Source organism: Microtus ochrogaster, chromosome 2 (assembly GCF_000317375.1).
Source record: "Microtus ochrogaster isolate Prairie Vole_2 chromosome 2, MicOch1.0, whole genome shotgun sequence".
Taxonomy (NCBI): domain Eukaryota; kingdom Metazoa; phylum Chordata; class Mammalia; order Rodentia; family Cricetidae; genus Microtus; species Microtus ochrogaster.
This window is the reverse complement of record NC_022010.1, coordinates 9,921,827-9,947,754: the sequence shown is the minus strand read 5'-3', so window position 1 is coordinate 9,947,754 and position 25,928 is coordinate 9,921,827. Positions and strand designations below refer to the sequence as shown.

Sequence of the window (25,928 nt, the reverse complement as noted above, 5' to 3'; positions counted from 1 at the left end):
GATGATAGATAGATGATAGATAGATAGATAGATAGATAGATAGATAGATAGATAGATAGATAGATAGATAGATAGATAGATAAAAGGAGACAATAGAGTCCCAGGGAGAAGTGAGAAAATGGCATGAGGGTGAGGGTGAGTGGGTGGGGGGTTGTCTCACACACTGATGGGAATCAGGCTACTTACATGCCCAAAGGGGTCCAGGTGGTTGTTGGTGAGCTTCAGTTTCTGGAAGGAGACAAGTTGCCGCATCCAGTGTGCTCCAGTTGCCGGGGAGTCCGGGTGCACATAGAGGCGGCCCGGCATGGCAGGTTCCGCTTTGCCAGTTACGGACCTGGGTGAAGAAAGTGAGAGCTGCTGGGCTTTCTGTGGTCCAGAGGCAGCTGGCCTGAGGAAGGCTGCTACCCGACTGGTCTGGGTACAAGCTGGTCTCCTTCAGCGGGTTACAGCCTCCGCTGCTCCAGAGAACCCCACGCTGATTCTTTCTTCTTCCCCTACCTTCAGTTCCTTCCCCAGCCCAGCTCCAGGAGTGTGTGGGGCCTCAAGGCCTCTGCTGCACACAAATTATTGGTGAGAGCTGAAGATTTGCACATGCAAAATTCTTGAAAACTCCCTAACTGCTTTCAAAGGAGCCCTCCTCCTCCAGCCTCCGCCTCAACAGTGCTGTGGAGCCCAGCAATGGCTTCTCCTCTCCTGGCCGCTTTACCAGTAAAGCCATGGGCCAGTTTTGCAGTTTCATTAAAAAAAAAAAAGAGTCATGTTCAAAGCAGGTAACTCATAAAAAATAACTGTAAATGGTTTTGTGCCCCGCAGAAATATATCCAGTACTTGGTAACAATACCCTTTTAACAAAAATAAAATAAAATAATAAAAAAAAATGTGTAGCCCTTGTGGAGTTAGAAGTACACAGGGTCCCCTTGCTTCCTGGCAGCCTTAGTTTTCAGGCCTATGAAATGGGAGCTAGTTGCCGCAGCCCCTTTCTGTGCAATAGAATAGGCACCCAGGTCTTGAGCCTTAGTGGAAACTAAATGAAAGTACTAAAGAGTTTACTGGTTCAGTTGCTGGGGGTGGAATAGACATTGCACTTCCCTCCCAGCTCTCCTGCCCTCTGGAACTCCCGCGCCTACCATTTATTATCTGCAAATTTATATCTGTGGTCGTCCGCGGGAACAATATCCATGAGAAGAATGTACTTCGTTTTGGGATTAAGGCCAGTCACCTTCACTTTGTAACTAGGAAACATCCGCCTGGGAGAGAGAGGGAGAGGAACACACAGAGAGAAAGCGGGGAGGGGGGAGTTAATGCCAATACTCAGAAAAGTCCTTTCTGATATTGTAGCAGTTCCTGGAGAAATAAAGAGCACTGGCCCCACTCCATCCCCGGTGAGATCCACCCCGGGTTTCCCCTGAAGTTAGAAGGAAGGCAGCAGCAGCGGTTGCAGGCACCTAGGAAGAAACTAGGGCCCGGAGAGCATTGCTTACAGACTTCTATGTTTAGAGACTCTGTGCGGAACCTGAAATCAGGATGAGGAAGCCGGTCATTCCAACAAAGCTAGTGGCCTTCTCACTTTGGTCCTGTGGCCGCCAACCAACGTGGCACCCCGGGGAAAACATCATCTAAGATACTAACTTTTGTCCTCTGCCCTTGAAGGTGCAGGTTTACTGTGACTGCCAAGAGGTTCCCAAGTTCGCCGGGTTAGTTTCCAGCCCCGCATCGCATCGCCAGCGTGCGGTTACTCATAAATGATCTGTAACTTCTCCACGGAGCTTGGCATGTTTCCCTGGGGAGCTTAAACTCCCAGGCACTAGGGAAAGAAATTCCATCCCCTTCCAGATTTGGCTTTAGAGAAAGCCAAAGCCTGTACTAGAAAGCTAACGGCACCGAACTGATGCAGAACTCAGATTCCTGGCACTCCATGCCTCGGGCCCCCTAGAAATTTTTCCTTAAGGTCTGGTGAGGCACAGCGCCTCAGAAAGCAGGGCATCCTACTGGTTTTGCGCATCGGGACAAGTCGTTGGACCTAAATTGGCGGCGTGAGAAGAGCGGTGAGAAGGCCTCTCGTCACAGGCCCGGAGCCCGGACCTCTTCGTGTTTATCTGCCCTAGCAAGAGCGCCTGCCCGGCAGGCAGAGGCACCAGAGACTGATTTTGCAAGCCTTTTATAGTTAAATCCTCTAGGCTCCAGCGAGGGGGGAAAAAGCAGCCGGCTGGGACTTTCCTTCCTGAGAAGGATGGGAAAGGGGACCTCAGATGTCTGATATAAACAGACCCACCTCCTTCTAGTTCACTAGGGCCTTGGGCTGAGCAGGGGAGCCGACATTGTTTAATTTCAAGAAATAATAAACGTCACCGTTGTCAGTTTATTGAGGGCGGCTTGGGCTAGAGAACCCGCGGAATCTGGAAAAATCAACTCCACCCTTTGCCTTTACACACCCGGCATCTTGGGCCTACTTGCCTGGCCTCTGTCTCTTCAAACGCTCGCTCTAGCCAATTTCCTCTTAGATGCTCTTAGATGGTGGGGACCTATGTGGGCTCGGCCGGTTAGGAAGCATAGGGTAGCTTTCCCAGGCCGGGAGAAACAAACGCATTCGAGGACACTCGGAGACCCAGAGTTTGCGCCCGCTCTGCCACCCTTCCCCCCAGGCCTAGCCTTTCTAGTTGAAACTCCGGCCAGCCTTGTAGAGCAATTTTAGTCCCTGCGCAATGGCTGATCGGCTGTGTTTATCCGTGTCTGTGTACAGAGCTCGGAGGAGCCCTTCGCTCGCTTTCAAAGGCTTTGCCGGCTTTCTATAAACAATGAAAGAAGTAGCGAATACATTCAACAGTTTCAGGGGTTGGCGATTGTCGGGTGGGACCCTGGAATTATTCCAAGGTCAGAGATTGTGGGAATAGAGGTGGGGGCAAAGGATCAAGTCCAAATCTTTCTCCACCTCCATATTCTCTCTCTCTCTCTCTCTCTCTCTCTCTCTCTCTCTCTCTCTCTCTCTCTCTCTCTCCCCCCCCCATGATAACCTGTTTAGATAGCTGCTCAGGCCCCTGTTCACTTTAATCTCACTCAGAGGTGAGTAAGACTTTGGGATAGGTCCCCCAGCCTGCTGAGGACTCTTTAACCAGAAAGAGCTCTGGTTGTAAATATTGTCTCTGTTCTAGTTCTCTCCCTGCCTAGTCTCCCCATTGTCTCCCCTCCAATGGCTTCTGTGCCAGGAGCCAGCTCACCTCCCCGCCTTTGTGATGATCATCTCTGTGCCCACTTCATGGAACTTCAGCCACAATTCTCTTTCATGAAGAAACACCTTGATCCCTTCCATGCCCTGAGAGACAGAGAGAAACTTGTCAATGAGAAGCGTTAGCGGGCAATCTTTTCTCTTCCCAACCGGTTCCTGTGTGCAGAGGCTGCTTCTCTGTTATCCCCACCGCAATCCTGCAAGTTCAAAGAAAGGGGGTTCTGATGGAAACTCTAGGGTAACCTAAGGCATAGGCCTGGAATTCACAAAGCAGGCTTGAGCCTGCTTCCAGCAACCTCTCCTCTCAAGGTTCCTGCTGTCTCCTCCACCAGCCTGAGGCCTGGGAATCATCTCTCCCACCACTGCGCTCCTCTGGAGAGGACCAGGCCAGCTAATTTTGATCCATTTGTAGCTGGGATATAGCTTGGAAGGTGTCAATCTAGAAAACCCCACCAGGATATTCTTGTATAGTCACCCAGATGCAAAACATACAGCTATGCAAAGACATTACTGCCAATTATCATCACTGGGTGTGACTATAAACATACAAGAATTTCCCGATCTTATTCATTATTGTTATTACATGAGACAAGGTCTCAGTCTGCAGCCCGGGCAGGCCTGGAATTCACTACCCTGCACATGTATCAGACTCTTGGCAGTCCTTCTGCCTTGCCCTCCCTAGTGCCGAGATTCTAGCACATGTGAGGTACTATGTGGAAACTGTCAGTTTTAAAATGTTTCTTTCCGACCCCCAACAGCAAAAAACAAAAATTAGTTCTCAGCGTCTATATTAGCGTCTATATTAGTCCTTCCAGGCCCTCGCCACCCCCCTGCCCAGCCTTTGTCTGGGGCAGCCCAGAGCCTTTTAACATTTTCCCTTCCAACTGGAAGTTATTTTTAAAAACCAATACCGAAGCATTCAGACAAAAATCTTCATTTTGAAACAGTTATTAGAACGCTAAAAAGTAGACTTGTTTTTCCTTTTTAAAAAAATTTGCAAAATTTCTCCCGAAATAATCTTTAGCCTATCTGCTTTTATTAACACACACACACACACACACACACACTCGCATGCACACCACCGTCACTACCACCATCATCACCACCACCACCATCACACACCCACACACACACAACCAGAGAGAGAGAGAGAGAGAGAGAGAGAGAGAGAGAGAGAGATATTCTGGAAACGAAGGAGAGAGCCCGGGAATCGAACTCCCCAGGAAGGATTTCATCAAATCCATCTCCCCGTCAAGTCTCCCTGCTCAGTGCCTGGTGACATTAGTTTTCAAGTCCACCTGGAGCACCCAAAAGGCTGGGTGTTTCCGGGTGCAGAGCACAGGGTGCGAGTCCAGCTTCCAGCCAGGTGGAGCTCGGGGCCCCGGGTGCCCTAGTCCCAGCCTCCGTGTGCTCTCCTCCAGGCCCCAGGAGCAAGATAAATGGTATTGCGTGAGAGGCAAGGCGGGCTGCGCAGAGCAGGCGGGCGGATCTAAGGGGGGTCAAGCCATCGCTCATGCCGGTCTGAAGCGGGCCGCTGACCCGACCCTTAATAAGGCATACCCGGGGCAGCTGGGAGAGAATTATCTGGGCCATTGTTAGCTGACCCCAAATAGTCAGATAATTGAGAGCTCTCCAATAATGTAAATAGGTTTCTAAAATACGCAGGCCATAAAGATAAACGCCTCGATAAAGTGGATTGGAATAGAGTGGAATTGGGGGAGACTGGATGAGACTAGCCAGTAAAGAGGCGGGGAGTTACCGCTGGCTGGGAGCCGGGCTCAGGCCTCGGTCTGAGCGCTGGGCCAGCTTTTCTTACCTGCTGGGTGAAGGCGGCCTGCGGGGATGATGGAGACTTGCTGGGAGCTCCCAGAGCGCTCTCGGGTTTTGAATCACAGGACCTGTCTTTGGAGTCAGGCTCCAGAGGCGTGTGCGCGAGGCCAAAACCCTCATCTGCATCCGCCATGGTGCGCCCGGGTCCTGAGCCCGCGCGAGGTTCTATTCTGAGGACAAGAGACAGAGTTGGAGAGTGTGTAGCGACATCGGGGACAGCAGTTTGATCCTCCACTCCCAGCTGAAGGAGGCTGTGGAAAGTCTTTTTATTATTTCACTTTCCAACCACGCACCACTGCTTGCGAAATACCCCCTTTAGACAGGGAGGAGGCGGCAAGGCCCCCTGCTCAGGCTCTGGGCGATAAGAGAGCTGTCCGTCAAATTTGTCTGAACTCCTGGAAGAGCCAATAAAGATAAGGCGTCGGTATTTTTGGAAGCCATTGGGTAGGAACCCAAAACAAAACAGAAAACAAAAACCCAGCACCCCTTTAAGAAATGGTCTTTGTCAAATTCAGGAAGCCATGCCAGCATTTTGTTTTTAAATGAAACCTCCTAAGAAACATTATTTTCCCACAATAGGCAAAAGGCCCAGAATGACCCGCGTCTTGCAAAAATAAAAAACACAGGGGGAGAAATGGCCTGAAGCGATGCACCCGGAGGAAACAGAATAGTGGACCTTTTGCTATACAGGCCTTACATGAAACAACACTTAAAATTAAGTCTTCCCCTTTCCCAACTTCAAGTAATCTTATTTTTTTTTAAATTAAAAGTAGTCGCAATGCAAGGAGAGACAACAGGAGGTAGGTCTGAGAGAGGCCAGCGATTCTGCTGCTGGCTCTCCGCAGCAAACTGCAAGCCGGTGGGCTGCATCCTCCGCTAGCGAACAGGGGCCAGGAGGCGTTTTGTGGAGTGAGCAGGCTAAAGGGAACTTCTCTGAGCTTCAATCAGGACTGGCTCACTCAAACTGCAGGGCTGGCTCCCAGGATAGTCTAAAATCACTCCCCGATGAATCTTGGGCAGCAAGCATTGAATGGGCTGCCAGGGACCCAGGCGGTTATCAGGGCAGCAACGAATAAAGACGAAGCAGTTGAAGTTCTTCGATCAGCCTCCTTCCTCAAAGAAGGATTTCTACCACCGCCTCCACCTCAAAATACCAGAAGACTTCATGAAAGAGATGCCCCCCCCCACACACACACACAATTTTAGCAGCTTCTTTGGCAAAAAGACTGGATCCCAACCTGGGTTGTAGTGGCCTGAGACAGAAATGGGGTCACGGACAGCTTCTGAGGCCCAATTCTCTGACAGCTTTCTTCCTCTGGCCTCAGGAGTTGGGGGAGACTTCCACGGGAGCCCCATAGTCTTCTCATAACAAAGAAAAACAGGGCTGGAGCCCCACACACTCTCGCATTTACGGGCAGCCATCGCCGGGAGAAACCCACCCTAACCATTGCCAGGATCCCGAGAAGCTGGGGGGCTGGCGGAGGCGAGCAAGATGTGGTTTGACAGAACCAGGCCGTGTGCCTTGCAAGCCTCAGCGCTGCTCCCCCAGCCTCGGCAGCCTCCCGGATCCTTCTCGCCTTGAAAGGTCCAGGCCCGGATAAAATCTCTGCAAGCCAGACTCCGCAGAATGGGAGACAGGCTGGAGTCCGCCATTCTCCGCTTCCCCGGCCGGCCGACTGTTGCCGCCTGCTCCCGCCCGGCCATCTGTTTGTACCGTTACCTCGCACTGTGCAGCCGGCAGCATTCACCACCACCCCTCTTCCTCTTAGCAGGAAAGCCGGAGGCCAGGTGGGGGTGCAGGCATGGTGACTCTGGAGTTTGTGCTGCTGCTGCTACTGTTGCTACGGAGTACCCACTACGGGAACCTCCCAGCGACTGCCCACCTCCAGCGCACACCTCCTCCACAGCTTGCTGGCTGCTCGTTAGCCCTAAATACTTTTAAGTTGTCAGGCTGAAGAAGGGCTCAGAAGATCGCGAAACTAAACAGCAGGTCCGGGAGCACCCCCAAACCGTACCATACAGTCGCAGTGCCCTGCTCTGCCATTGCACCTCCAGAGAAGAAAAGATGGGGAGTTGGGGGACCTAGGAGAGTCTTGGGACTCGGCCAGCTGCTTTCAGAGAGACGCTTTCCAGGGTTAAAGTTCCAGAATTTGAGGTATGAGAGTCTCTCTCTCTCTCTCTCTCTCTCTCTCTCTCTCTCTCTCTCTCTCTCTCTCCTTCCCTTCCTCCCTCCCTCTTTCCCTCCCTCCCTCCCTGTTCTCTCCCTTCCTCCCTCCCTCCCTTAGACAATCTAACTCAGCTGGGATGCCAGGATGCTCACAAAGCATAAGGATTGCTTCTCCAACTTTCTCCCTCCCTCCCTCTACCTTTTCCATTTTTTCACTAGATAACCCCCCCCTACACACACACACATATACACACACTTGAATCACTGTGGGACTGTCAACTCTAGACCTGGTGATACCCCACCTCCACTCCCTTTCCATCCTCCTTCCTTCATATCAGCTGGCTGCACTGAGCCAGTGGCTGCTAGGAAGAAAGACAGAAAGGAAGGAAGAAGGAGGGAAGGGCGGAGGGAGAGAGGGAGGAAGCAATGAAGAAGTCAGGACAGGAGTCAGGACAGAGCTGACCAGCTTCTCTTGGGCAACCCCAGCAATTTCAAAGGCCTGGTCATGCGGAGAACCAAGACTGGATTATTAGGCGCATGCACACACCCAAGGGCCTCTTCAGCCTCGCCCGATTTCTGTCTCCAGTGCTGACCTCAGACAGAGAGTGGTGTGACCCTGCTGGGCCCCATGCAGAGCCAGGACTAGCTGCCTTGACTTGACAGCTCTTCTCCACCCCAGACTCATCGCATCCCCCCCCCCCCAGTTCTCCAGGACCTTGGGAAGGGGGACCAAGACTGAAGATGCCAAGAAATCATTGCGCGTGCACTCCTCCAAACTCGCACACACTGGGGTGCACACAAGGCAGTGCCCAGTTTTATTAAAATAATCAGTCACTGAGGACTGGCTGGGTTTCAGCTCCGAGCGCTCCTCAGCCTGCCCTCTGCCTCTCTAAAGGCTGCTGTCCAGAGGGTGAAGGAAAGCAGAAAGCAAGTCTATAGCAGAAACTGGTAGTGGGCTCTGGTGTGAGCGGAAGGACCAGACTGAGACAAGGCAGAGCGGTGCTTGAAACCAACGCCAATGATCCCGTTCTTTTCCACTCCAGCCTCCTTACACCCTCTCAGCACGTTTCTTTTCTGGGACTCTAATTAGAGACTACACCCTTAGAGCCAAGGGCTGGAAAGAGAGAGAGGGGGAAAAAATGCCCGGACTGGGCTCCAGCAACAACAGAGCCTCTGTGGCGGCAAAACTGTGGGGCGCTCCAGCACGATTTCTCCAGTGGACCTTTCAGTTGCAAATGTGGGCCAACTAGGGCTAAACCCCGCCCTCTACCTTCCAGGTCTGTCTTCAAGCCGACCTTGCCCGAGGCCAGCTCTTTATTTGTGCAAACACGTTCACTCCGCACAGAGGCCTTTGGGTTTGAACCCAGTCAACCTCAACTTCGAGAGGGGCACAGAAAGCCAACCTGACCTCGGGATGAGAGCCTGCCTCTCTGGTGGTGGGAAGGGGAAATCCAGACAGACCTCTCCGATCCCTTTACATTTGCAGAGATTTGAGGATAAAATTAATCCCCATAAATAATCAGCGGGCCCTTCCCGAGAGGGAAAATCTGGGCTTCTCCAAGCAACAATCCAGCCAGATACACTTCCTTCGTTGAGCTTAGATGGTGCACGGAGCCAGCCACCACACAGTGTTGTTTTGAATATTTTTCTTAAAACCTGGCAGAAGAGATCCATTCTTGCAAGTGATCAAAGGGCGAGATGCCTCTCAATTGAAGTAAGGAGGGGGTTCAGCCAGGCCTAGGTAGGGTGGGAAGCTGGGGGTTTCGGGTAAAATAAAGACCGGTTGTAAGTAGCTACAACCCTGTCCCCAAATTTTCCCTCACAAGACTCACCTCTTTTTTCAGGCCAGAAGGCAAGACACGCTCACTGAGGTAAAGCAGTTCACAAGGAGTTTTGAGAGGACATACCCCCCAAAGACCTGCTTTAAAGCAAAGACTTCTTCCAGGGTCTGTCAAGAGAAGCAAGTACCTCCCAGTCTGTCGTCGGTTTGTGGTCTCCGACAAATTAAATATTACTGTTTATTGCCAGGCATACCCCAATAAAATAAAGAGGCAACCGGGCGATAGCAACTATCTCACCAGCCGCTGCTCCTATAGGGCTTGGAGACGTCACAAGTCACGCAACCAGCCCGCGCCTTGTCACGCTTGACTGGGGGGCAGTGGCGGGAGGTTGAGTTCTCTCTCTCCATCTTCGTCTATCAAGGTCTGCTGTAAGACACAAGTCCAGAATGCCTGGACCCTTGGGGAAATAAAGAAATAAATAAACCCACCCAGAGCCCTCTGGGAAAGTGGGGGTGATGAACAGGAGGCACCAGAAGACTCAAGAGCGATTCTCTTAGATAGGGCAAGAGAAGTGAGACGGGGGCCCACTTCAGTCTCCATTTGTAGGGAAAACCAGTGTTGCCCAGAGTTCATTGCAAAAGGCAAAGATTTCTTACTTACACAATTTTATTTTTCTGATGAGGAGGCCGTTTTAGCTGGTTACATTTGGGGTGCCATAGCTCATGCGCAGGTCCACTCCTGCACTAAAATAATTACTAGGGGCTCTCAAAGTTCCTTGTAGAGAGAAAGGCTATTCGGGATGCCGCTCCTTCAGTGAGGTCCTGGGATGCGACCCGTCCCAGAGTGACCAGACGGGGGCGGGGTGCGAGTGTGTGGTGGGGCGGGGTGGGAGCAGGGGTGGAGAGGGGTGCACTGTCAGGAGAAAAAAAAAATCAGCGCCGGGTCCTGCAGAGGGGCGACGCTCTCTATTCTGTTTTGTGGAAATCGGCAATTATTTCTAGTTGGATCAATGGGTGTAATTTCTAAGCGGTCGGGTGCGTCTGCGTAAGCGTCTGCGTACATTTGAAAACCCATTCCGTTTTGAGTTGCGAAACCAACCGCCTAGACTTTCCCCCAACCCGGCGGCGCCCAGCAATAAGTTAGGCCTGCCCTACACGGAGCCAGCGAGTGCCAGGCCTTCCCGAGGGTAAGTTCCCCACTCCACCCCTAAGCGAGCAGCCCCAGGGGAGCCACACTTTTAATCTGAACAGGACCTTAGATTCGTGGATCTATTCTGAGGTTTTTGTGCTCCCCGAAACCTTAGGATTCCCAGAAGCATGACCCGGTTTCAGTCGTGGTCCGCTGGGGACTGAAGCAGCAGTAACTCGGGCGGCCCAGCAGCTGCAGAGCCAAGGTCAGGCCCCAGGGGACAGCGGGCTGCGGCCTTAGGACTCAGGACACCGGCGTGTCGCTGCCCTTCCTTCCCAAGAGTCCAGGCCACCGGGCCTGCTGCATCAGCTTTGCTTTCGTTTCCCAAGCGAATGACTCTGACCCCAAATCTAAGATTTCTCCCAGATGCCAAAAAAACGCAACCCGGAATCCTTGCCCTCCCATCAGTGTAGGGTGACTTGTAAGACCGAGGCGGGTGAGAAACCCCGACCGAGAGCGCACGGCAAGTGGGCCGAGTTCCTTTCACTTTCCCCTTCGCTCGGCAATTTCGGGTGTAAGTACCTGGACCAACCTTCAAGGGTTCCACCAGCCCATCCTCAGACTCGCCCGGTGCTCCCTCCGCGGAAAGCAACCGTCACAGAAAAACACTACAGCCCCCAAACTGAACCTCAGAGGCTCGTCCCTTTCTCCTCTTTCTCTTCGGTGAGACAGGGCCGCAGCACACCTCCCTCCCTTGTCCCCTCCTCTCTTTGCAAGAACAGCGCTTCTCTAGATCTACTCCCGGGCGGGCTTTTCTTCCGCATGTACTTCCTTCTCTTTGCAAAAATTGCGCCTTGATTTTTTTTTTTAATACCTTGAGAGATAGGAAGACCCAGGATCCTACTAAAAGCAAAACAAAACAAACGGAGCGGTTGCTCTTATTATTGTGGCTACTTACATTCCCCCTTCCATTTTAAAGTAAGTCACACCCAAATTTCAGAAGAACGCAGGAACACACTCAGTCCGGTGTCCCTTCCCACCCGCCCGGTCCCTGCCTCATTTGGGTTCCCGCTGGGGTCAGAAAGTAGAGAGGAGGGCATGCAGGCCTGGGAAAGTTTATAAGAATTCGAACGACAATAGAAATGATGAGAAAACTAAACTTTGGCCAACTTAGATCGCAAAAGGAAGACTTCTGGGGAGGGTGGGAAGGTTTTCTTCCCCCTCAGGGGGTCACTTTCCCTCTTGCCTAGTGAAATCTGATTTATTATAATTTTTTTTCCAGGACCTCAGGAGCCGTCTTACCAATGTTTTGTTCAGCTCCCAGCTTCCCAACTTTGGGCCTTTGGGGAAGAGCCTTGGCTGTGTTTATTATTATTCAATATTTGCTATGCCCTACTAATAGTCCACCAGTTACGAGACTATCGTTCTAGTTTCATGTGCGTGGATGGGTTGTTTTGTTTTTCAAATCAAGGATTATGAGATCAGAAATGGGAATGCTTCTCTAGACAACCAAGTACTAGAGGAGTCTCTCTCTCAAGGCTGCTTAAGGTGAGCAGCAAAGTTTGCTTGCAAAGAAGCTGCTATCCACGTCCCCTCTCATCTGAGTGGTTGCCAGTCGCTAAGGGTGAGGAGTCTGAGCTGAGCTGACCCGGAGACTGTGAGCTGCGCTGAAGCCGGGGAATTCGAATTCTATCTGCAACCCAGAAGTCGAAGAAAGTCCGGCGGGTGTAGACACCGCATCTACGCCATCAGCAGCTCCAAAATGTGTGTGTGTGTGGTGACCTTGTTGCCAGAGACTTAGGCTAATAATTCTAGGTCTGGGGTTCCCCGCGAGGGGAGAGGAACCTGTCTGGACCCACACACACATACCCCGACTGAAGGGTGCCATGGAAACTTGGGACTGCACTGTTCTCTGGGGCTCTGGAAAAGACAAATTTTCTTTGGCAGAAGGAACAGTGTCGCGCTGTCGACACGAGAGACTATTTTTCTTGTTTCCTTTGGGGGGGGAGAAAGCAAGAAAGAAAGGAAAATTAAATCCACACGTGTTGCGCTTACTCAAAGGGCCAGAGTCAAAACCAGAGACGAAGCTATACCTCCGAAGTTGGCAGCCTCTGGGGGCCCTTTCCAGCCAGCCTGCCCGAAGAGTCCCCACCAGAGAGAATCCAACCCCAGTTTCGTAAAGGGTTGTACTTAAGGGGGAGGGGAGGCAATGCCTCACCCTGGGCCAGGGAAACAAAGGAGGAATTGGAAAGGGTTACTTCTGAATACCAGCTCAGTGAGGTACCTCCAAACCCAGTTCAAGTCCACAAAGAGGAAAAAAGCCAGCCAGGCCTGTGGTTTGGGAAATCTGTCTCCTTCCTCAGATTTTGAACTACATGGTCAAGAGGATCTAAAAAAAAATAATTTTGTCTGCACTGATGCAATCACCTTAATCTTCCAGGATAATTCTGTGGCCTTCAATAGCTTCTTTCCTCTCCAGAGTGAAATTTGCAAGACCCCGGTCTGGGAGTCTGCTGGGGCCCCCTGAGGACGGAGAAGGTGAAAAGAGTTGAGGCTCCTGCCTGGAGCTGCCAGTGAAGACTCTGGTAATGACTTTTAGAGAGGTGAAGGGAGGTGGGGGTGCGGGTGAGGGTGAGGAGGGCAGCCAAACCCCAAAGTGGAAGGATCCGTCACCAAGACGATTGCTTGGTCAGACCTCTAATTTTTCTTCTCCAGCAGCCTGGGTTCCCAATCCCTCCCCAAGTCAGTGCTTTTCAACTTTTTTTTTTTTTTGAACACTCCTGAGAGAAGGCTCTAGAAACAGAAACACACCTTCCCTCCATCCCCATCCCAAACACATGGAAGAACACTGGCTAGCTAGCCGGAGACCTAACTGGTCAGGAAGGGAGGGCTGTGTTGTATGGAGGACTCTGAAATTCTGATCACTATGGCAACCAGAAGTCACCCACAACACTCTCAACAATGGAAATCGAGGGACAGTCCAGCCTGTGCCCCTCAGTGTCCTGAGACCCCAAGATGCTTCCACTGCTGTTCTTGGCTTTCCAGAGAAAATTATAGAATCGACCTGACCTGATGGGCACTCTTTGGAGTGATGTCAGTCACAGCTAAGTGTGGGGTTTAGGTGTCCATATTCTATACCCCTGGTCCCTTCGGTGTTGGGAACACTGTGGGCAGGCACCCTAGCCTTCCCTTCGATGGCCTGGAGCAATCTCTTCATGGGAGAAAGAAGTCGGAAACTAGAATTTCTCACATCAATGGTAAATGATACCCGCCCTTCTTTTAGGAACAACAACAGCAAAATGTTTGCTTGTGGATTTGACAGAGGAAATAAAGGAGTATTCTGGTTGAATTGCTCCTTAAGTCTTTGGTGCAAGGAGAGAAAATGATCTTCATTGGAGGTGGGGGTGGGTGGTGGGCAATAACGTTTTTGTGTCTACTTGAGAGGCAATAAGCTTTGAGAAAGAATGGGGTGCCGCCCCTACCGCTATGGACTGTCCAGCTTGGCAACGATCTACCCAAAGAGACAGAAGAGTGAGCCATGGAGAGAGAGGTCTGAATCCAGCAGTGCCCATAAGGACCTTGGAATTGTTGGATGGCTAAACCCCATCGCTCTCAGAACTGGTCAGAGAAGATGAATAATTGTACATCTCTTATCCAGTTTCGTGATGGGGCAACTAATCTCAGCCAACCTCCTCACCACCCTGTGGTGTCTTACTCAGAATCCCTGGTCTCAGCCTGGCGAGATAGGTAAGGGTCAGGGCAGCTATAGTGTCCTCCACTTACTCTGTCTTACGTATTTTCTTTTAGTTCTCTTTTGGAGATGGAAATCATATAGTCCAGGCTGGCTCCAATTCCCTATGTTTGCCCAGGATGACCTTGAACCTCTGTTCTTTCTGCCCTCACATCTCCATCCAGTGCTAGAATTGCAGACATGGTTTTTTTTTGGGGGGGGGACGGGGTGGTAAGGAACCCTAAGTAAAAACTCTACATCCCCAACTCCCATTCCCAGTATTTCTGTATTCTTGTTTTCTCAAGAGTCCCACTGGTGTCTGTGTGTGAGTGCATGCACACACACACACACACACACACACACACACACACACAAATGCAGATACTTTAGGCTCGTGAATCTGCCAGCACTTGAGGTCTAAGACTAATGAACTTTTTCAGCAGGCAAGAGCTGCCTTGATGTGAATCCCCCTGGCTCATTCAGCTCCATGAGGTCCTGCCAGGAAGAGACATTCACATGTGTCCCCAACATTGCAGAAGAGGTTTCTGGGTACTGACCCGGGTCACAGTCAGGCGAAATGAAATTTAATTCCAGGCACTCTGACTACAGAGTCCCCACAGAATCTTCATTGTTAGCCTCTGTGGCTCCTCTAAGGAACCTGGGAACAGCTCCCAAAGAGATCTACTGGGCTGAATAAGTTCAAAGGTCACCTTGTTGACCTTAGACGTTCCTCCATCCAGCGAGAGATGTTTAGACCTCTCCAGGTACCTGGCTTCTCTCCACCAGTCGCATTGACAACCAGAAAATCAGTAGAGGACCCTGGTTTGCTGGTCTTTGGCACCTGCGGTCCAGGATGAAAGATGTTGGAAGCCTGCTTTTCCAACCTCAGCATTGTGTTCTCATCTCCTGGCCTCTGTATCTGTCAAAGCCTTAAGGCCAGAACACACTGGGCCCTAGGAGCAGGACGGAGGCCATATATAGGTATAGAGAATATGAAGACCGTTCTAGCAGTAAAGCCACACATACTTACTCTAGTCTCTGGCACCCTGGGTTGGACCCAAAGGGGAGCCTCCATGCAAGGGAAGCTGCCCCCCAGAATGCTAGCAATTTGTGGCCTCGCTTATTGAGGGAGCCTCTAGGAGAGGGCTGTGAGGATCACAGGGTCTCCTCCTCCTCCTCCTCCTCCTCCTCCTCTTCCTCCTCCTCCTCCCCCCCTCCTCCTCCTCTTCCTCTTCCCCTCCTCCTCCTCCTCTTCCTCCTCTTCCTCCCCCTCCTCCTCCCTTTCCTCCTCCTCCTCCTCCTCTTCTTCTTCTTCTTCTCCTTCTCCTCCTCCTCCCCTCCTCCTCCTCTTTTTCTTCTTCTCCTCCTTCTCCTCCTCTTCCTCCTCCCCCTCCTCCTCCTCCTCCTCCTCTTCTTCTTCTTCTTCTCCTTCTCCTCCTCCTCCCCTCCTCCTCCTCTTTTTCTTCTTCTCCTCCTTCTCCTCCTCTTCCTCTTCTCCTCTTCTTCTTTTTCTTCTTCTCTTCTTCCCTCCTCCTCCTCTTCTTCCTCTTCTTTTTCTTCTTTATTATTATTAATCATCATCATCATTTTTTTTTGAGACAGGGTTTCTCTGTGTAACAGCCCTGGCTGTCCCAGAACTCACTCTGTAGTATTTGCTGGCCTGAACTTTAAAGATCCGCCTGCCTCTGCCTCTCGAGTGCTGGGATTAAAGGCGTGCACCACCCCTGCCCAGCTAGGCCCTCCGTTCTTATGTTCCTCTTCCAGTCACTCTGTTATTTCCTGGGTGGAAAGAGGCAGGGTCACCATGCGTCCCTATGTTAGGGTCGCTTCCTGGGGCTCAAGTGGGGGTCATGAAAGAGTCTCAGACGTGTGCTCAGGTCAACAGAGGAGGACTTTCTTAGAAAGGGGACTGAGAGCTTGGTCCAGTGTAGTGGCTAACATGGAAACTGTGGAGTGCCCACTCTCAAGTCCTCCTCTCCCTAGGCTCCCTGCACCTGGCTGCCTTACCAACCCACTGGGAAGCTTTTCCGAAAAGACTTCCAGGTTTTCAATTCTTCCCACATCTACTCCCAAGGGCTGGAACTGTAGATACTGCCAGTGTACCCCGTTTAATGCTGTCCTGGGGTGAAATGGGGGCCTTATGCTGGCTAAGAAGCTTTCTGCTAACAGACTCGCATCCCCCGCCTCTACTGTTGTGACTGACTTTTTGTTTGTCTTTGCGACAGGGCCTCGTTGTGTAGACCAGGCTGGATTCACACTCAGAAATTCACCTGCCTCTGCCTCACAAGTGCTGGGATTAAAGCTGAGCACCCCCATGCCCGGCCTATCACTGAATATTGTGTATGATTGTGGATCCTTTGGCAAGGGACTCTGTGTCACTGCGCAGACTTCCTTAAGGTATTTAAATAAACACACTTAAATATGTGTCAATTTAGAGTTGTGTAGATGTATCATTGTGTAAGCTTCCTTGGAGAATTAAAACACGCATCCATTTACCATATGCATACGTACATTCAAATATATTTACTTATTTTCTATGTACCTCCTTACGCGAAAACACCCGTGAGCAATAGTGTGCAGGGGCATGGGACACAGGCTATGTGGGGTGATCATGCATGTGTTTGTCATTGTGGTGTGTATGGTAAGGGCCAGGTATGTATGTCTGTATGTGTGGAAGTGAGGTGGGATGTGGGCACGGGTGTGTGACCGTACATGCCTACATATGCACGTGGACATGAGAGGACAATTTGTAGGAGTCATTTCTCTCCTCTGAGTACTATTTGTGTCCTGGGGATTGAACTCAGATCCTCGGACTTGGCAGCAAGCGCCTTTACCTCCGAGTCACACCCCTTTCTCTCCATTTTTATCATCTGCTTTTGTGATGATTGTTTTCACCAGCAGCTCCAGGTGTGAGCCTGAAGCTGGCCTCTGGCAGTCAGTCCTCTGAAGGCCCAGCATTCTAGAGGCCAGAAGGGATGTCTACAGACAGCCAGGGGCCACCCCGTCTATATTAGGAAACAAATTCCACAGCCGCTTCCTGGGAACTGGGCAAAAGGTGCCCGGGTTGGGAATAAAGGGGCAAGTACAGCTGAGCATGCTTCTCACTGCCCCCCAAGTGTGGGGATGCCCCCTATTCCTGGCAAGCTGGCAGGACCAGGTGTAAGGAGCACAGGGGCGCATGGTGTAAACAGCCCAGACCACACAGTGGCTGGTGGGAGGTTCGGTGATTTTCTCTCCAGATGGACACACAGAACCTCAATCCATCACATCCCTCCAGGCTTCCTGCTCCCAGCACCAGTGAGCTTCCTCTTACCTCTACCCCTGGCTGTTTCTTCCTGACTGCCCCCAGGGCTTGTGTCCAGGCAGCCTTTCACCTTGTGGCCAGTGAGCAGGCTGCGGGGAGCCAGCAGCTGCTTTTGGTAAAACACTGTCTCTAGGTGTCCCTGGTCAGGCCAGCCTCTGCCTCCTGTTGTTAAAAGGAAGCTGAGTTACCAGCTCCCAATAGCCAGGGACCCCTCTGCCACCAGCTGGCGCTTCTTTAGGGAAAGAATCAAGCAGCAGAATGCCCAGGACTTGATCATGCAGCCGTCACTTAGAGCACACATAGCCCAGTTGGGGTAGCAGTTCGTGTGAGAATGCACCACATAGCACATGCCAGCGTAGACACGGTCGTGGTCGTTCCCAGCCGCTCACAAACTCAGACCTGCAAGTGCGCAGTCAAATGATCCAGACACTGCACACTCAGCAAGACTTCTTTTCACCCGGCAAGGCATCACACCAGCTTGGCCTCATAGCCAGCACATGGCACAACAATAACCCACGCTCATTCTCTGCCACGCACACCCATATTTTGTTTGTGTGGCTGGTTTTCTGAAAGAGGGTCTCAGGTAGCTCAGGCTAGCCTCAAACTCACTGTGTAGATGATGAAACTGGCTTCAGGCTGGAGATGTTCTTCCTGGTGTTTCCTGCCACTCTCTGCAACCTGAAGTTCATAGTATACAATAGTCTCTCTCTCTCTCTCTCTCTCTCTCTCTCTCTCTCTCTCTCTCTCTCTCTCTCTCTCTCTCTCTCTCTCACGCACGCGCGTTAACACACACACACACACACATGCACACATGCATGCACACTGAGAGTCGCAAATCAGCCATCAGCCACACTGAATGTCCACAGCAACACAGTGCATGTTAATTTGCCCACCCCACACATAAGGACATGCACACACCCAAAGTCCCATTCATAGGCATATTCATTCATGATTTATACCACATCCATGGTCTGCCACGCATGAATTTCCCTCTCCTCTCATACACACGCTCTCCCTTTATGGGTGCAGCCAGGCCTGGTGGGTCTATCTTAAGAGACTGTCTTGACTCAGTAGGTCCCACCCACCGGGAGGAAAAAGGACATGTGAACTGGCAGCAGACAGAACTAGCTCATCTCTATCTGCACCTTGATTCTCAGCCCACCTTTCCCTGCCCCCTCCCACCCTCACAGAGGTCCCCTGGAAGCTGGGAAGTGCATGGACTCAGCACCCACCAGTCAGACTCCTTAATCCTGTCCAAACAGGAGCAAGCATCTAGAGAGCCAGGCTTCCAGAGTACTGCTGAGGCTGGGGCAGGCATCTTCTACCTTCTGCGCAAACCACCCCAAAGTGACCCCTGAAAGACAACCTGACCCTGCTCCACCACCCAAAGGTGTGACCTTTGTGTCAATCACCTGCTCGCCCCACCCCCAGGGACCCCTGAGCTAACCATTTTGAAATAAATAAGAGACACCATGTGATACCCTGACCCCCAAGTATAGCCTTCCAAAGGGCTCCTGAAGGTCGTTGATAGAAGTCCCACTTCCACACATCCTGGAGGTGGTGCTGGCTCCTGTCTGCAGGTCCTACCAGCTCCCTTTCTGCCTACACAGCCTGAGCCTGCCCTCAGCTAAGCCCCACTTTGTTCCTACCCCAGGACCTTTGCACTCATGTTTACTCTGTCCTCCCCCACCCCCGCCAGATGACTGTTGCTGTTGCTCAGCCCATTTGTATTTTTCATTTGCCACTTTTTACATACTGGGCAAGTAGGTGACTATGTGTGTGGTCAAGTATATTATGCTATCTGTGGCAGCTACGCTAGGACCTGAGGAGGCACAGATCCCAAATCATCAGTAAAACACACAGGTCTGTAGCACTCTCCCCGTTCCTTGCAATAAAAGGAACAGCAGTTGGGAAGGCAAGAAGTGTGGAGGAAAAACAAAGGTCCTTGCTACATATATGTGGGGAAGAGGGGGACATCCGAAGACCCCCCTCTCTATCGCTCTGTTTATCCATCTCCAATCCCTCATCAGCCCCCTTTCCATCCCTCATCCCTGGTCCCTTTCGTCTACGCTCTGTCTCTTCCCATGAGAAGGAGGCAGCTGATAGGTGAAAGTGGTATTTTTATAGGCTGATAAACCCCTCCTTATCTAGAAAGTTCTGTCTCATGCCCACCCCTTAAGTGTCCCTCCTCGACTGTTTATTCACCAGATCTGCAGGCATCCTGGGAAGGGTGACCCTGGCCACCTCCCTGGGAGTCCTCAGCTCACTTTGGCTCAGTCCCCTCTTGCCCCATCCCCCCATGGAGGACTACTTCATCCCTCTCCCTATGGAGGACTTACTCTGCCCCCAAGCCTTTGCCTCTGTTTGATGGCAGGGGACAGGAGATGCGGAGAGAGAGGCAGGGGTGAGGGGAGGTCTGCATGTCCCCACAGGTTCTCTATATCGCCTTTTCTTTAATGACACCAGCTATATTAAATTCTGTACTCTGAAGTCTCTTAAATCCATTTACGGCCCATACCGGACCCTGAGCCATAATAACAATAAAATAAAATCAAGCATTTAGACATCCAGGGTGTTGCCCGTAGCTGGCAGGAAAGATTGTTCTTCTTAGCTGCTTATGCTGGCTTGTCACCTGGGTACAGACCTTTTGGTCTCGTTGGGTGGGGGCCTGAAGGAGTAAGGAAGGAGAGTCAGGCTCCTGCTGAGCAGGGTGCAGTAAAAGCTGGGGAGCAAAGGGGACTTTGCTGGGCTCAGCTCAAACTTCAGCCTATTCCTCTCTAAACCACACTGGGCCCAGGAATGGGGAGAGATGGCCGGTGTGGGAAATTTGTAAAGAGGAAGCCAGGCTTCAGAGCGAAGCTCTTGGACATAGCAGTGGCACTATGCATAGCCAGCGAATGTGTTTCATTGCTCTTGGCCTCGGTTTCTCACTCTGTGCAGCCCAGTGGGCTGTCGTGAAAGAAGAAAAAAGATGAGGTGACCACATGTGTGTAAAACACATGACCTGGGCATCAGCAGGGCTTGTGAAAAAGTGTTGTCAAAGATCTCAGGACCTCAGAGAGAAGAAGAGGTGCGGTGGGGGGGGGGGGAGACTCTGCAGGCTAGTGTGTGGCTGGTACCCTGCCTGGGGAGGAAGCGAGTTCCACTTATTAAAATCTGCACGGAGAAGTTGAGGGTCCTCTGACACAGATCTCTAGTGAAGGAGGGCAGAAGGAGGAGATCAGAGATGCTCATGGCCCCAGACACCCTGGCCCCAGCTCCGAGGTGGGGGCAGGGGGTGGCTGGTCCTTGGCTACTTCATTATCTGGGGCCCCACTGCCCTAGGCCACTACAGCCTTTGCCCATATCTCCAATCGGCACTTAGCAGCCTAAAGTAACCGCTGGCTCTCAGGCCCTCATCCTATGGGGACAGCCCTTTGGAGGCAGGAGCTGTGGATTTGTCTCCCAAATCCTAGACTATCAAACACCATGGCTGACTCCCTGGTGCAAGCTCGGTATACAGGGCTTGCCTAGCATGGCGGAAGCCCTAGGTTTCCAGTCTACAGCATTTAAGAAGGGAGGGGAGGATGGGGGCAGGGGGATGGAGGAGAAAAGAAGGTAAAAGATAGGATGAGAGTCAGTGACTCACCGGCCATTCCAGCACTTTTTGCTGAGGCAAAAAGGATTACCATGAGTTTGAGGCTAGCCCAGGCTACATAGTGAATTCTCAGATAGCCTGGGCTAAGATCTGAGATCTGTCTTAAAAACAAATAGACAAACCACAGGCAAGCAAGCAAGATGGCCCTCTGACCTTCAGTCCTGGGATCCAGCATTACTGAGGCTAGTTCCTGCTAATCTTCCTTTGCCTCTTCTGATTACTCCTGATTACTCCTCTTTCAGAAGGCATGAAGAAAACCATGTGGGCTATGAGTGGGTGGAGTGGATGACCCTCCCCCATCCTCCACGAAAACCCAGCTAATGTTGGCAAAAGTTCATTGTTCCTGCCTGGTGGCTTGCCGTACACACCTGGGTGAATGCCGGCGGCGGTCAGACCCATCTGTCAGGTCCACAGACTCACAAGCGAAACTAAGCCTCAGATGATGACTATTTGTTACTGGGCATCATTACATCAAAGATAGCTGATACAAGGCCTTGAGCAGAATCCAGCCCTCACTAGCCCCACATTCCAAGCTGGGAAAGAAGTCTTTACTTCCTGTTTCAAAACTTCAGGCCTTATCTTGAATCTCTAAGGATATCAAAAGTATCAGAAACAGTCAATGGGCTCAGACTGCTCTTCCAAAGGGGAGCAGACTTGATTCCACCAGCCCTCCTCTGTGATTTGCTAGGTAGAGTAGATTTGGAATAAACAACCCCAAACTCTCATCTCTGTGGGTGATTACCCACGCTGAGCAACCCTTCCCAGCCCCTGTTTCTCCTTCAGGGCTGTATTGATTCCTGGGGCTAGTGTGGCTGAGTGGCTTAAATGAGAAAAATGTATTCTCCTACCTCCACTAAAGGCAGACTCTGAATTCAGTCATTCACTGGTCATTGCTCTGTGTGAGCCTGAGAGCTGCCCTTCCCTCTACCTGGCAGTGATGGGCACTCTTGGCATCCCTTGGTTGGCAGATGCCTACATCGCTGAGGCAATCTCCCATGTACCTACATGAACACTTCCTTTCTTATAAGAGTTCCAGTCGAACAGGGGTGGTGTAGGGTCCATTCTAATGACTTCATTTTAGTTTAATACCTCTATAAAGCCACTATTCCCCCATGAGGTCACATTCCAAATGAAAGAATTTGGGCGGTGATGCTATTCAATCATTAACGAGAGGGTCCTGCCATCTGCACTGGCTCTAAAAGGGTATCCAGACAAGGGTCTCTCTCTCTCTCTCTCTCTCTCTCTCTCTCTCTCTCTCTCTCTCACACACACACACACACACACATTATCTAACATAAAATTAAATAAAGTCAGGGGAAATAGTGGTCATGAGTAACATAGAGTGGAGAATATCCAGAGTCTTGGGTTCAAATCCCAGCATTGACAACTGCACAGCCTGTGGTCCTGCTGGCTTACAAGCTCCCTGGATTTCAGTTTCATCTCTAAGACCAAGATAAGCACCGGCTTCCCCACCTGGTAGGGATGTAGTCTTGTGACAGACAGGGTGCCTCGCGCGTGCTGAGCTCACGAATGCTGCTGATGTTTGGACATTTGTTTGGATTCTGACGGCCTGGTTTTGTGAGACTGCCGTATAGCTAAGGCTGCCCTTGGACTCACCACCCTTTTTCCTCCCAAGTGCTGAAACTACAGGCACGCACCACTGTGCTAAACTCTTTGGCCCCATTAAAAAAAATACTTCATTGTTTTAAATTATGTGTAAGTGCGTGTATGCATCTGCAGGCATTCACGAGCACGTGCACGCATGCATGCGTGTGTGTGTGCCTGTACATGTGAGTGCAGGAGCCTTGGGAGACCAGAGGCATCGGATCTCCTGGAGCTGGAGTTCCAGATAGTTGTGAGCTGCCTGATGTGGGTGAGTAGTAAGTGCTGTTAACCTCAGAGGCATCTAGAGACATTTAGCCTCAATTTTAAACACAAACAAGTATAACTTTGTTAGAGTGTACGTCTTCCAAGCAGAAAAAAAATATCACCTGTATTTATTTCTGCCACAGATGACTCTCAACCTGTGGCTGGAAACCAGGGAATGGGAAACACTTTCTGGAGAAGGGAGTTTCCCGCCTAGACACCAGTCTGTGCAGTGTTGTTTCCGCGAGCTGCCAGTGATGCGGCCAAGAATAAAGCTGGCGCTGGAAAATGGCTTCGTCAGCTCAAAACTCCCGAGGCATTATGCTGGCTAATGTGTGAAGGTGGCTTGGGGAGTGTCCGGTAATAAACCAGCTGCCCTTCCCAGCTGGGTTCCTCCCCAACCCACAGGTGATGAAGGAGCCGTGCCTGGATGTTTACCAAGCCACAGAGAACAGATACTTGCACTTAGCTCTTCTGAGTATCTACACTCCGTCAACATTGTGAACATCAATGGAGACATTTGCACAGCCCATGTCAACCCTGGGATCACCAGTCCCTGACCATCTCTGCTTATTTATATCAAAGTCTTGCCTCCCTTCCTATACACTTAAGAAAGCCCAGCTGGTCATGGTGGTGCACGCCTTTAACCCCAGAACTCAGGAGGCAGAGGTAGGCGAATATCTGTGAGTTCGAGGTCAGCCTGGTTTACAGAGCCAGTTCCAGGACAGCCAGAGCTGTTACACAGAGAAACCTTGTCTCAGGAAATAAAAGGCCAACAAAAAGAAGGAAAAAGAAGAGAAGGAGAAAAAGGAGAAGGAGGAGGAAGGGGAGGAGAAGAAGAAAGTCCAACTGTGCAAAAATACAATGTATCTGGTCTTTTAAGCAAAATACAATGTATCTGGTCTTTTAAGCAATGTCAGAGGCTGGTTCTACTCAAAGCTGACCTTCATCCACTTCTGCTGAGTGATAGATGGACTTCAAAAGGTAGCCCAAGCCAAAGACTTAGGAAAACTAGGAAGGAGCTTTGTTTCTCTGTCCACTTGCTGGCTCAAAGTGTGGAGGTGGGTAGCCACAGGGGTGAACTCACACCAGTGTGACACTTAACCCCTGGCAGGCGCTGTGCTGCGGTTGCTGTTCCTCTTCACGTGGCCCTTGAGCAAAATACAAAAACTTAACCCACGGGAGAAGACTTTTTTTTTATTTTTTTTTATTTTTGAGACAGGGTTTCCCTGTAGTTTTTGGTGCCTATCCCGGAACTAGCTCTTGTAGATCAGGCTGGCCTCGAACTCACAGAGATCCACCTGCCTCTGCCTCCCAAGTGCTGGGATTAAAGGCGTGCACCACCACTGCCTGGCAAGGAGAAGACTTTTTAAGCTGAGAAGGAAAAGAGCTTGAGCTGACAAGGTTGGTCTAGTCAGTGTCTACAGCTGTGTCTGAAAGCATGGAGCTGAGGACACCCACCACGAACAGCTGGGGCAAGGACAGGAAGGGTTTCTGACAGCCTGACACCTTGGAAGAGCCCACCCACTGGACATGATGGATAACCACATCACAAGAGGAAAAGGCAACCAGGAGCCCCAGGGACTGGTTGTGCTCAGCTGATTTCACACCATCCCCCCAGCACCCTCCTCCGCCTAAATGGGCCCTTAGCTAATACCTGCTGCTGTGTGATTGAGAAAGGAAGTTAGTAGATGCGGTAGGCAGCAGAGGTGGCCCAGTTAACCAAGGGCTTGCTTTGTAAGTACGAGGACCTGAGCTTAACAACCCAGAATGTATTAGCAGTGTGGGATGTGTTTATAATTCTAGTGCTGAGGGGGTAGAGATGGGGAATCCCTGGGACTCGCTTGCTGGCCAGCCTTGACTACTTGGTGAGTTCCAGGCCAGCGAGAAGGATCCTATCTCAATAAAAGAGGAGATGACCAGCACCTGAGGATGCACACACACATACACAAGAGTTTGTGCACACACATATTTGCACACATGCTACACATGCATGCACACACATTCACCTACACATGCACATACATGCAAATACATGTATGAACATGCACATGTATTCAGATTCACACACATGCACACCCACACACACACCTGCACAAGAAGTTTAGCAGATGAGGATCTGAACTAACTGTGGAATTAATTTAATGCTCTGCTCTCATCTTATTGCAAAGCCAGCCTCCAGGCTACTGAGCAGGGATACACAGTTTTAATTCAGTACTGACCATCCACAGTGTGGCTGTGTTGAAGTCAGAACAAGGACTGAAGCAAATGACCGGCTCAACATCACAACACCCATATTCCGTGAGATGGGCCCAACTCTTGCATGAGTGCCCACTCAGCACGGGTGAGGTTCTGTGTTCAATCCTCAGCATGGAGCAAATGAAAAGTCAATTAATTAAAAAGAAGCTTATATTGTAAAGTGAGAGCTGGCTGTGTGGAATCAAAAATATACATATCCCAGCACCCAGGAAGAAGAAGCAGGCAGATCTCTGAGGCTGAGGCCAGGCTGGTCTACAGAGCAAGTTCCAGAACAGCAAGGAGTACATAGAGAAACTCTGTCTTGAAAAAACAAAAGAATATGCATATGTGTGCACATGTATGTGTATATGTACAAATGCATCCTTGAGATGCATACTTGACAGGGGCTTCAGCAGGCATTTTACCAAATTCCTATCACCCTGCCATGATCTCCCATCCATGGGTGGAAATGCTGGCGGCTCAGCAAATTAAACTGGCTTCATAACTTTTTTAGGTTTGTTTTCATTATTTTTTGTGTGTGCATCTCCGTGTCTGTGCATGAGAGTACAGGTGCTCTCGGAGACCAGAGGCATCAAATCCCCTGGAGCCACCTGATGTGGGTCCCCTGGAAGAGCAGTGTGCTCTCAGTTTGATAAAGAACTGCTTCAGAACACCACCACTAGGCACTTGTGAGCCAAGGGTCAGGTTCAGGAAATGTCTTCAGGTCAGTCTCACTATGGAACACTGGGCACACTGGGCTGAGCATGAAGAGATGGGGGAAGCCTGGCATATCTCAGTTTCTGCGGGAAGGGCTGCTTTCCTGAATGCGTCCTTCCAGGTGACTCAAACCTGGAAGCAGACTTGTGGAAATACACCTTGTTAAAAAGAACTGAAGTGGACCCTGCAAACTCAGGTCTCATGACCTTGAGAACCCAGCTCCTGTGAAGGTGCTGCCAGTGAGCCCCAATGGAACATATCATGTGGGATACCAGTTTCTAGAAGCCAAGGAGCTTGGAGTGGAGCC

The 25,928-nt window shown here is 50.8% G+C and overlaps 1 protein-coding gene across 1 annotated transcript in view; it reads right to left on the bottom strand.

Annotated features, from left to right (window-relative positions):
• Tbx5 (T-box 5) overlaps positions 1-5,186 on the bottom strand; it is a 47,159-nt gene extending 41,973 nt beyond the window's left edge. Inside the window, exons 1-4 of the mRNA XM_026788552.1 lie at positions 5,040-5,186; positions 3,216-3,310; positions 1,128-1,247; positions 187-334 (exon numbers count right to left, since the gene is read on the bottom strand). Coding sequence (XP_026644353.1) covers positions 187-334; positions 1,128-1,247; positions 3,216-3,310; positions 5,040-5,186 — 510 coding nt within the window. The remainder of the gene's footprint in view (positions 1-186; positions 335-1,127; positions 1,248-3,215; positions 3,311-5,039) is intronic.
• Positions 5,187-25,928: the final 20,742 nt, after the last annotated feature.